We start from the raw sequence: 12,089 nt of genomic DNA, 5'->3' as shown, positions 1-12,089 counted from the left end.
AGAGAGAGAGAGATATAAGCGAGAAAGAGAAAGAGAGAGACGACGACGCGGGGAAGACGATAGGCGCGCGATAACCGCGTCGCGACTCGTCCACATCGAGAGCGCATGCACATGCACGCGATCCGCGACGCACCCCCGGCTCGGACGGTGGCCGAGACAAATAACGATGGATCGTCGTTCGGTGCGTACAGCGGCGACACCCACGTACACACGCACATATGCCCAGGCATACAGAGATGTACGAGCAACGCAACGTTTAGAGAAATCTACGACACGCGGCATGCATGCGCCAGACGTATGTGCATACACACGCACACATATTTCGAGGACGCAGGTGCCCCGCGGATGAAAACTCAACCGGAATAGCCCGTCGAGACGCGTTTTCGGAGATATACGCGGCCGTCGCGGGCATTTTGCGCGAGGGCAACATGTTTCATGACTGGGGGGCGGGGAGGGGGGGGGGGACTGGAATAACTTCGATGAGATATACCTCGGCGCGGCCTATTTTTTAATTTCTCCCCCGCATACGTCGAAACCGATAGAGGCCTGAGGCACCGAGAGCCGTAATTAAACAGGCCTGAATATTCATGCAAGGAGGCAACTGCGAGTGCCCCGTCGTATCGAAGGATGATTAAATCTTTCCAGGTCGTTATCAAAAAAAGAGAACTAAAAATTTATATATGCAATTATCACGACGTGCTATTGTGCATTTTCAGGGAAATTCGGCCGAATAAAATCCCTTCGTTTGAACCCAACGCAATAAGTATCGATTGGCTGTACCTCGCCATCGATGCTCCCGTGACTTTGCTCCCGCGGAATTTTCCGTGAAAAAGCGAGGCGCATCCCACACCGAACATAAATAATCTATTAGATATCTAATGGACATCCACGACAGATTTTTAGGACATCGATGAATACCAAAAAAATATCCGTTGGATGTGCTTTAGATATCCAAATGTCCGCCATACGAGATCTAATAGATATTCATAGGATATTTATGCCAATATCCATTAGACACCCATATCAGTGTCTAGTGGATATTTATATACATGTTATTGCACATGGTTGAATGCGTTTCGATGTCAGCTTTCTCGTAGTGAGCAAGAAAATAGGTAGTCCCATTTAAAAAAACATTGCTACCATCGAAATCTTCACTCCAAGAACTCATTATCCCCCTTCAAATGTAATAACTTTTCCATATGACATTTTTATGTTTAATCAATAATAACCATTCAGGGTGGCAGAGTTAAATAGACCACCCTGTAGATGTCCCATAGATATCCATTACATGTATATTAATATTCATCCGTTAAAATATCTTTCGTATATAATTATTTACGAAGAGCTGTACGCAGTTTTGTAAAATTATGTATGCAATTTGTTCGTACATAACTATATATGATATGTGTTTCAAATTCTGTTCGCTTTGTCAGCAGAGAACAATGTTGGATCGCTTCGTCGGCTCGCCTTTTATATTATTGCAGGATGATTTTTACTTTAGGCCGGTTTTTACTTCAAATGTGCATATCTCAGTGAAACATTATCGTATCGAAACGAGTAAGAAAGTATTTTGAAGGAGAGACTCTGTACTATCGCATACTTTTTATCCCATCAACACTTGCCTCTCGCCATGGATCGTCGTAAACTCGGACGAAAATTTTTCAATTTCGCATGCTCTTGTTTTGTCATCCGCCATTTTGAAAAAAATTATCTCGCAAAACTCCGATGTATCGAATCTTAAAGTAGAAATTTCAAGCTTCAATTTCTTTTTGAAAAACCTTTCCATCACTATTACTCGCGTAGTTATCGCCATTCGAAATTTGGTAATTTTTTGACAAATTTTAGGTGTACCGTTTTTTTTTGACTGAGCGTATTAGATATCCATAGTAGCTATGGACATCACGTGGATCTGTCGAGATCCATTGGACCATTTATTAGATATTTTGTTCCGTGTGGGATGGAAAACGACAAACCTCTCGTATGAATACTTACAATTAGACGAGGTAACGAGGTTCTTTAACAGGAAAATTAACTGCGGTTTCATTATTGAATTCTCGAACGTAGCTCTAGCTGTAGCGCCGCTAGAGAAAGGAAATTTAGCTCATTATGGCTAACCACCGCTTCCAATGTTCCGCGGCCGCGCTATTGTCATTTATTATTTGCGTTACCCTTATGCATTATCACTGCCGTTGCGCCAGGCACTCGTGTATTTTCATGTAAATACATTATCAACAGCGCTCTGCCCGTGTCTTCAAAGGCGTCTCTTCGAGCTCGCGGTCACGGTCCGCGGCATCGCAATTTTATTGAAACAGGTCAGCCCCGCGTTTCCCTTTCAGTGCGGGCCGCACTTTTCAAAGCGGCGTCCTCGAAATGAGCTTTGTTCTCCCAAATCGACCTTCGATGCAACCGCAACCTGACAGTAGTCTCCTCCTTTCCTTTTTCCCCCTTTTTAATAACGTACGCAATCTAACGCGACGAACTATCCGGATCAATCGTCTCGCGTGTACGTCGGATATTCGGGCTTCGGTTGACCAACGCCCGCCGGAGGATCAGCAGTTACTCATTCATTCATTCCCGACAGCTACATCAATACACCATCATCGTGCGATCATGCGACTGCGATACGATCACAGGCAGGTTCTACGGATATCACCTACGCGCTACACAAATCGTCCGCGCATTCATCCAACGGGTGGACACGCGCGCACGCACACACGCACACGCATCGCACTACGCACCACAGAGAGAGAATAGGATAGACTGCAGATGTTACAAAATAGTATCATGCAGCGCACGCACGCACGCGCCCCGCGTGTAGGGGCGCGCGTTGCGATTTTCGCATCGGCATGCGGGACGGATGCGGCGGGGTCGTGCATTTTTTACTCGCGCCTTATGTGCGCCCAGCGTGGCGCGGCCCCGTTGCGCTTTTTCCCCCCCTCTTCCTTTTTTTCCTCTCACGCGCGTTTCCGCCCGGGATTTTTTCGCGGCTACGCGACCACGTAATCCGCGCTTCTCGCGTAAAATTCCCTCTCACGGAGGCGTTCGTGAATTTCGGACGTTTTTTTTCTTTTCTACGTGGTTTTTTTTCCCCTCCCCTTTCCTCTTAGTATTGACATCTCGCCTGCGTGTCGCGTCGAATGCAAAGCTCTATCATTATGAAGATTTATTCGAAAAGTGTCGTTGGCAATAACAATTCCGAGCATTCTATCGAGTGGAACTCGTAAGTTTTGTGATCAGCGGCAGCCTGCCTCGTCAGAATCTTGTTATTCTACTCTCGTTACGAATCGCCACAATTTGTTATTATTATAATTATCTTACGCGCCCGTTGCGTTGCGATAAAAATTGCCAATTCGATTGCCGCAGAGATTTTACCGCAGACATCGCGCGCCAAATTCATCTACGAAAGGTTGTCTTTACCGCATTTACGTCTGAATTTCTCCGATCGCGAAATTCAGGCTCCCCCCGGAAATTCCTTCGCCGACGTTGCCGAATATCTGGAAATTCTTCGACTGCGAATTTGACTCTGCAAATTTTCTACATTGCGAAACTGTAATTCTAAAAATCTTCCGCCTTCGGAATTTGATAAAGCGATGCGCGTCTCGGGCGATATCCCCTTTGAAACCCAAACGGCGCTCGTGGAAGCCCCGCCGTTGTGCCGAGTCAAAGCACCTAGCGCGGCAGTGGATGTACGGAGCGCGTCGGAGGAGGGACCGAGTCCCATCTCCTGCTCCGAAAGAGTATATGGGATATCGCGCCGCGCTCCGCCACCGCGGCCGCGTCTTCGATCTCCCGGGGTGTACGAATTTAACAGCGCCGAGCAGCCGCGGCTGAGCAGCCGAGAGGCTGTATCTGCCTCTCGCGAGAGGATTTGCATTGGAACAGCCGGAGACGGCGGCGGCTTCCCTTCGCGGATTTTTGCGCGGTCTTTCCTCTCGGGACGATCGATCGCCGGGCCGGTGTATACGAGGCGCGCGGTAACTTGTACACGACCCCCGATAGAGAGAGTAGAGTAGAGAGAAAGAGAGAGGAAGACGGGGGGGGGGGGGCGAAAGAATGGAGGTATCGAACCGTAAAGTAAAAGGGTATGTCGTAAGAGTCTGGCGAACCTCGCGAATGTTCGATGTGGCGCGAGCACAGCGGGGATGATTCGATCGCCGTGCGATCTTCCGAGAGTTACAACCCGCTCCCGGGAACTTCCTTCCGCCGTGTTCGCGCCTCGTTCGCTCCCTCGGTCGAACGGTGCTCGGCACGAAGGCCGCGCCGGTCGCGGCTGAACTCCGCCGCGCGATCAAGGGACGGACGCGCGCTCGGTATCGGTTATCCGACCGATAAATAAACCCCGCCGACAGGCCCCGGTCGACGCGACAGCGGGCGAGAACTAAGTTTGCAATCTCGGAGAAAGGGGGGGAATTAATCGCCCCCGGGATTCCGCCGGGGTGGGCAAACTTTTGCAACTTCTTTGCCGCGCGACAGCTCGTTTCAGCGGCGCGTCTTCTACTTTCACCGGCGAATTTAGAGTGATCCCGCGGCGTTTAAGTGTCCTCGAGAAGGTATGAATAAACAGAGGGTAAGTTTCGCGAGTATTCAAATGTCCGTTCGTCCGCGGCCCTTCCTCTCCCGTTTCTTGCGAACCCGAATGTCGAGGAAATTTCGAGGCCCGTGGCCACGATGCTGGAACTTGGTCCGAGCTCCTGGTTCCGAGAAACGTGTAGCCGATCTCGACTCGCGGCCAGAGTGACGTGCCTTGAAGAGTGCAAAGTGACGTTTGCGAAAATATGAGGTAACCACGAGGCGCCCGGTGTACGCGCGATGCTATTTGAACTTTGTAAAAATTCCGAAAAATAAAATTCGTCTTCCGCCAACCGAGATGCGAGTCCCGTTGCAAAGTTCGAGTCGAGCACCATTCGCCGAGGGGGTCGACGAAAATAGGGGGAAGTAGGGGAACTCCCGAAAAGCAGGCGCACTTACTTTCAGTGGTATGATGTTCTGCGCTGAGATATTAACCCCTTTCTCCTGAAGTTCCTAAAAGTAGGTCAATACTACGGGTAAAAAACCAAATCGCTACAAGACAAAAACGGGGGGGGGGGGGGGTAGGGCGAGGGCGAGTTTCGGTACCGGGCGGGATGCGTGTCGGGGGATTCACATCTTTCTTTCTTTTTTTTTCATCGGGGTTCGGGTGGGGAGGGGGTGGTACGGGTTCTCGTATCTGCTCTTCCGAATCCAAGGCATGCCCAGAGAGATATACCTAAATACTGTAACTTAAAGTAAACACCATTACCAACCAAAAACCAAAGTAAACAAAAAAAAGTGCGTCGCCGATGGTCGCCCGTTCGATCACGATCGATAACGCGAGTATCGCGTAGCGAGAATCGATGCGCGCGTCTCGGGGGCAAATTCCTTCCGAGATCGAGATGTTAAACCGGGGTCGACGACCGGCGGGGGGAGGCCGAGGCCCCCCCCGATGCTCGCATCGACGACGCACTTGGTTTCGTGTAAACCAACGAGAGAACGCTACACCGAAAGCACCGCACGAGGCAACGACTAGCTAAAGAACGACTGGACGACGAAGATCCGGCCTGTCGCGCATCCGGCATGTATGCGACGACGCGCGGACACAAAAAGAAAACTGGCATACAGGTGGCGGGATGACGGGGATGAGCGGCCGGGGAGGTGGACGCTGAGGGAACGGGGGATGAAAAGAAGAAGAGAAGAAGCGACGACGACTACGACAGTGTTTTGGACAATGACGAGATGACGGGGTGAGAGACAGCGGGGAGGCGATTGAGGGGGAGACTTGGAGGACGTCCGTCCGGATCGCGACACCGAGAAGCGTGTCGCGCCTTCCGAGGAGGAGGAGGGCCGGTTTACCTTGAGGGCGACGATTTCCGCGTAGCCGAGCGTCCCGCCGCGGAGCGTCGTCACCGACCTCTTTAACCCCAATCCCTGTGCATTGACCCGTAGGCGAGAAAAAAGGCAAGGTTTATTTATTTGCTCTCGTGCTGCGACGCGTCGCGTTTGCCGTTGGCTGCTGCGGCGATCGACGCGTCGACGCGCCGGCGAGCGAGCGCGAAACGGATTTCCCGTGAAATTCGTTTTTTCCACGACGTGTCGGGAAAGAGGCGCGACTGCCAGAGATCGATTCTTTTTTTCCCCTCCCTCTCGCGCCCGTCGAGCTCACCGGCTAAGGCAATCACCGCCGGTCCGGAGTCCGCCGTCCGCATTTTGACGGATGACGTGCGACGGAACAATCGTTTCTCGCCGTTCGAACGCGTGGAACGTCACGGACGAGCTTCGTGACAACTGGCGCGACTCTTTCCCGAGCGATCATCTTCGTCCCGCCATCGTTTAATCGACAAACGTTTACATTGTGCGATTATATCGCCGCGCGATAAATATTCTGTCCTTCTTTCGCACGGCGAAATAAAACATTACCTACACTGATAAAAAAATATTACTTTACTCAAGAAAATTATTCATTAGGTGGCTCCTAATAGCTTCTTATCTTAAATTTAAAAAATAATAAACGAATTAAAACGTGCATTGCTTTAATTTAAGTATCGATTAAATATCAAAGAATAGATAATTTTCAATTAAAAAAATTTCATCTTAATTCCATAAAATGTTTACTAAGGTGTAATTTTCACCGCGAAGAAAATTGGATTTCTTATTTAACAAAAACAATTACTTCATTGGATAAATAGTATTCGACATCTCATGAAATCTTTATTTGAATGTAGAAAATGTACTGATTTAAATTAATTTACTTAATATAATACATTTACTCGAAATGTGATGTTTTTATTCAAATAGAGTAAACATTTACTTGAGTGACAAAAAATAATTTTAAGTAAATCTGTTTACTTAGTTAAAAAAAATTCTTTTGTCAGTGTACCACCAGCTCTATTTACAGACCTTCCGAAGGCATCTGATTGTGCACTCGAAAATATAATAAAATTGAGACTCGCGTCTGCCGCGTGAATTGATGGAAAGTCACAAAATTTTTGTCCCGGGAGAACAATGAATAGTCATCGAACAGTGATCTTTTGGTCGTGAATCGTCTCCGCGCGCGATATGCTGCTCGTCGTCGCGCGGCGAACGCGCCGATCGATAACACCGGGCGCGCTTGTTGCACGCTGCACCGAGAGAACGCGGAGCGTTCGGTGATTTCGCCCTGGACACGAGCGGCGTATGCATATGCATGCGCACGGACCAACGCGTCGCGCACGCATCGCCGTGCTCGCAATAAAATCGACGGACGCCGCTCGGCTTCCAGGGCGAAGCTAGATCCTCGAGAGCCGACGACAGGGGCGAGTGCCCTCCCTCGTCGCGTGACAACTCCGTGAAAAGAAATCGCGCGCGATCGGGCGACGTGCGCGAGTGCGCTCGAGCGGAACGGAGGAGCGGCCCCTCGTCCTCGACCTCAAAAACGCGACGGGTTAAATAAAACACTCCCGGGCCCTTTACGCGGCGCCGGCCGCCGGCGCGAAATGTTATTTCGGCTGCTTTGACGATTTTGCAAATCTCAGCTTTCGCGCGGCAGCCGAGATTTAATTATCACGGATAAACGCGGGTGGCGAATTAGGCCATCCCGGGAGCCTCCGGTTATATGATTTCCCAGAGGATTCGTATAAAAGAGTTCCACTCCGGATCGTTCCAAAGGGAGCTTCCCCGCGCGTGACACCGATTCTTTTTTTCGCCCCGACGCCCCCGATATATTTTTTCAAATTTCCTCGTACCGGAATGACGAAATCCGCGCCATTCGTTCGATTAATCGTCGGTCTTTTGACGCTTCACGGCGCCGCGATCGAGAAGACGTTAATAACGTTCCCGCTCGAGTGCACTTTCACCGCGTGAAATGAGATTTGCAGCTTTACGCGCGATGAAAATATCGTTTCATCCCTTCCGCCCGCGCACCCGCTCCGGCCGTCCCTTCAGGATTTATCCCGTGTTCTTCTCTCGCCGCTTTCTCCCGCCGGCCGCGCCGGCGATACACACGTCCCGCGGTACGCGCGGGGCTCTGCGAGATTGCTCTCTGAAGGACGGCGACGGAGGCTGCCGAGGCGAGAAATGAGAGAAGCGCGGCACGCGTTTTCGCGCCCGTTACGAGTGCGCCGGCGGAATATTGCTCCATTCCGCGCCCGGATAGCGTGGCTTAGATACCTTCACTGCGGACAAGACGTCGAATCCGGGGCTGCCCAGCTCGCCCTTCTGTCCTTTGTCACCGGGTCGGCCCTGCGAACAAAAGAGACGCTGTGTATTACGCAGAGTAATAGCGATCGACAGAACGAGCGGGACTTTCTCGGAGTCCTCTCTGTTGTAGCGTAGTAGCTGGCGCGGTAGTCAAATATCTGTCGGTTCTCGTCGCGCATATTACCTTCTCTCTAAAAATCAATCGGCGATAGTCGCCTGATTGACCTTTAGAGAGTTTATAATTTGTAAACCAGCCGGCTCCGAGAGAAACTTGGAATTTTTGCGCGCGATTCCGAGCGATATTTTAAGAGGACTTTACCGTCTGCTCTTCGTTTGTTAAAATGTTAGGACGATGCGCCGGGATTTCGCTTTCACGTCAACTTTGCGCGTTCAATCACTATGAAGGCACTTGCAGCTTTAATTAAGAATTCTAGCGCTCCCGTTCCGTTCCAAAGATATCCGATGGCGCGGAGCACAAAATGTCCGTACGGAGAGTCTGCAGATTCTGCTATTAAATTAAATGGGATTTCCCTTCAAATAATTTGCCTTTCTAAGGTCCGCGAACAAGTCAGACGCGCGTGCGAGTTTTCGCACTTTAATCTCACCGCCAATTACTCCTCGTAATAACACGCATGATTAGTTTTCCACTACTTTCACAAACGTAATTTTACTCATATCAATGCAAGGACGATAGAGATATCAATGCCCGCTATATAATTCATGCCAATAGGTCAAGAAGCAACACATCTATTACACCTGTCATTGTTCGTTTCTCTTCGTAAGAAGAGTGGAAAAGAATTAGAGTAGTAACAAACAGGGGTGTATTTTCGGGGAGGTAGGGCACTGAGACGCGCCACTTGTTAATTTTCGGCGAGAAAAACAACGGGCTAAGACCAGGATTCGAACCTGGGACCCTCCGCATACCGGGCGAGCGCTCCTCCGACTGAGCTATCCAGGCCCACGCTCGAAACCCCTCTCGCTTACCCACTTTATTTTACCGAATAAAGTAGCGAAATGGCGATACTAACGGCGCGACTCCAGAGTGATGCGTGGTACCTTCCTCAATGGTCTGGTGGACCATCGTGTGGCTGCGGAGTGGCCACATCTCCGAAAACCCCTCTAGCAAATTAACAAATTCCCCACCGTGTCCGAACGACAGGTTGTCCTCGGAGTGAGCGAAACGAGCACGGCCTCCAAAGAAAAAAGTGACTGGACAAATTACAAGACGACTAAAAGGGAAGACGATAGGTAAATTAAGATTAAATCGCACATTTCGTTATACCGCACGTAAAATGCACTAGGATCAGATTGAAGATCTACAGTTGTACTGGAGGAAGGAGGGCAGTCAAAATTCGAACGAAAGCCCGAAATGTAAAAAGTTGAGCCCCGTTTCTGCTCCGCTGCACGTGGTTCATTCGCATCCACTTCCGCGTACTGTATCAATGCGCGCGAACCGTATTTATCCTTCGCGGCGTATCTCGATGAAGAGAACGTAGACCCGCATAAAATTTCGGACTTGGCAAAACTTGCCGTGGAGACACACACACACACGCGAGAGGGACGGATTACGCGATTCAGCGAAGGGTTAAAATCGCGATTTAACAGTTCGTCCGGGGCGGGTCGTGGCGCAGATAGCGCGCGGTTGTAAATTTCCAAGAAGATAAACCTGTGTGTTTGCGCGCCGGATCTTGCCCCCGGAGTAGCGAGTAGAGAGTAAACTCGGCGATCCCGAGGCAAATTGCGGAGTCGCTGTGCTACCCGCTGTAACCCGCGCGCCACGACTATTTGCACGAAATCCGATATAAACGCCGGATTCGTTATTCGAATCTCGGAATACCCTTAGTACGGGCACCGCGCGGGTATTGGTCGCCGGCGACTGTGTACACACTCGTTTGCCACACTCGTTTAAAAAGAAAACGCCGGCCGGGCAAAGAGAGGAGCGCGAGGAAGGAGCCGATCGTGCGGGTCCTTTCTTCCCGGCCATCGACAGAACAAACAACTCGCGATATTTGCAATGCACTTATTGCTCTCTCCCTCCCTTCTCTCTCTTTCTATCTCTCTCTTTCTCTTTCTCTTACTCCTCCGCCTCCCTTCCTCTCTCTCTCTTTTTCAATCGCGCGCGTACTCGGTCTTTTCTCCTCGGACACATTCCCTCGCTATCTGTTTGCTCTGTCGTTTGTACCTTACCGCCACCGGGATCCAGTCACGTCAGCGTCCTGCCACGCAACACGTCCTCATGTATATTCTCCCCAATCTTATCGCGTACCTGAGCGTACGGAGTATTTCCGGCAATCATCGTCCGTCAATTCTTCGAAGCGGATGGCTCTTTAATGAACGTTCTATCGGACACAAACTCTTTTTATTTCCTAGCGCGCGTTACCCCTCGGTGGTCTGCGTGTCTCAAATTATGACGATATTCAATTAAAGTCCGCTCGAGATCAAGTAAGAAGTTATACCTTCTTATCTAGTTGCCCGCATCGCGAAAACACTTATTAGCGTGTCGTCAGCCCTCTTAATTAATCACGTAGCGTCTGTAATTAAGGGAAATGGCAGTAATTCCGCGACATCCTGCGCGACATCAAACGTATACGCGGCACACTGCCGGGCACGCGTGTGTACACGGCCAGGACAGAGGCTTGTGTTCTCCACGGTAGGGCAAACTAGGTGGCCACAAAGGGCCACCGACGCGCATACAACGGCCTGTCATGCGAAAAGACTCTTTGCGTGTCACGAAGACCTTGCATAACCGAGAGTCACGCGTATGTACGAGGATGCATGTACGGGGATTATAATACAAGGACCCGGTCGTGTAACCAGCACGAGCCTCGTGCGGAGCGCGTCTCGTGCGCCGGGACGGGTCGGCCAAGTCAACACGCAGCCCGCGGAACTTCTCTATCCGAATTTACGTACTCCGTTAGATGACGATTCTCATCTTACGTCTCGCGAACGCGAATACACGGATCCGATCTCCGTCTCGAGACGACAATTTTCAAAGCAACGACGTCTCGCGTCCACAGTTTGTACGTGCGACCGTTAGACAGATGTATAACGAGACGGCGAGAGATAAGGAACGCGGTATGATCGATCTGTGCTCGCGTCATTCCGATTTTCGCGTCTACTCTCCCGAGGAGACACGCCGCCATTATCTATGTATGGGCTGTTGTACACTTACGGTAGACGATAAGCGAAACAACGGCGACAGTGACGGCCTTCCCCGTATCGCGACTTTATACGCCTCAGGCGAGGAGGAAACCGCTGACCAAAATCTTGTACATACACCAATACCCACTAATGCCCGGTGGGCATTACTTTATCTTGTTATCTTATTTTATCTTATTTATCTTATTTTAACTTTATAACGCCCCAGCAAGGCCTAATGCCTAAAAAAGGCTAGTAATGCCAAGTAATGCCCAGTAATGCCGCAAAACTGTACACCACAATGCCCTCAGCGGTTTACCCCTCGGTCTCAGGCCTGGTTTTTCATTTTCTGGTTAACTGTTGACCAGAGGTTAATAAACTCTCCATCTTTTTCTATATTATTAGAGGAGGATCCGCTATTAATGGGAGATAGGCTCCTAATACGAGATAGCGGAGTTTCTGCCAAATTAATAAATTCCACCATGAATTTATTGCCCTTGGAGTGAAATATGTTTAGTGGAGAATTCATTGTTAGGCCGTGTAATCGTTGCGAAAGAAGATTTGCGATCGAATGTGGGTGGTTGAAAACCTGCTATCTCGCATTAGAAACCCATCTCTTATGCAGACTCGCGCATGTAGTTGAATAAATCCAATCGTGTGCAAAGGACTCGCAAGTTTCCATCAACGTTCAAGTTAAAAGATTTGCCATTGAATTTGGACGTTGAAAACCTACGATCTCATAACAGAGGACTTTCCTCTAC

At 49.9% G+C, this 12,089-nt stretch overlaps 2 protein-coding genes across 2 annotated transcripts in view; both read right to left on the bottom strand.

Moving 5' to 3' along the window:
• The window catches only part of LOC105565295 (collagen alpha chain CG42342-like), a 48,322-nt gene extending 40,010 nt beyond the window's left edge, over nt 1–8,312 (bottom strand). Inside the window, exons 1-2 of the mRNA XM_012018376.1 lie at nt 8,161–8,312; nt 4,969–5,022 (exon numbers count right to left, since the gene is read on the bottom strand). The gene's annotated coding sequence lies outside the window, so the exon portion shown is untranslated. The remainder of the gene's footprint in view (nt 1–4,968; nt 5,023–8,160) is intronic.
• The window catches only part of LOC105565314 (collagen alpha chain CG42342), a 154,033-nt gene that overhangs the window by 15,600 nt on the left and 126,344 nt on the right, over nt 1–12,089 (bottom strand). Inside the window, exon 3 of the mRNA XM_012018399.1 lies at nt 8,161–8,232. Within this exon, the coding sequence (XP_011873789.1) occupies nt 8,161–8,232 (72 nt within the window). The remainder of the gene's footprint in view (nt 1–8,160; nt 8,233–12,089) is intronic.

Source organism: Vollenhovia emeryi, unplaced genomic scaffold, assembly GCF_000949405.1.
Source record: "Vollenhovia emeryi isolate VEMERY1.0 unplaced genomic scaffold, V.emery_V1.0 DF939154.1, whole genome shotgun sequence".
Lineage (NCBI taxonomy): Eukaryota > Metazoa > Arthropoda > Insecta > Hymenoptera > Formicidae > Vollenhovia > Vollenhovia emeryi.
This window is presented reverse-complemented; position numbering and strand designations above follow the sequence as displayed.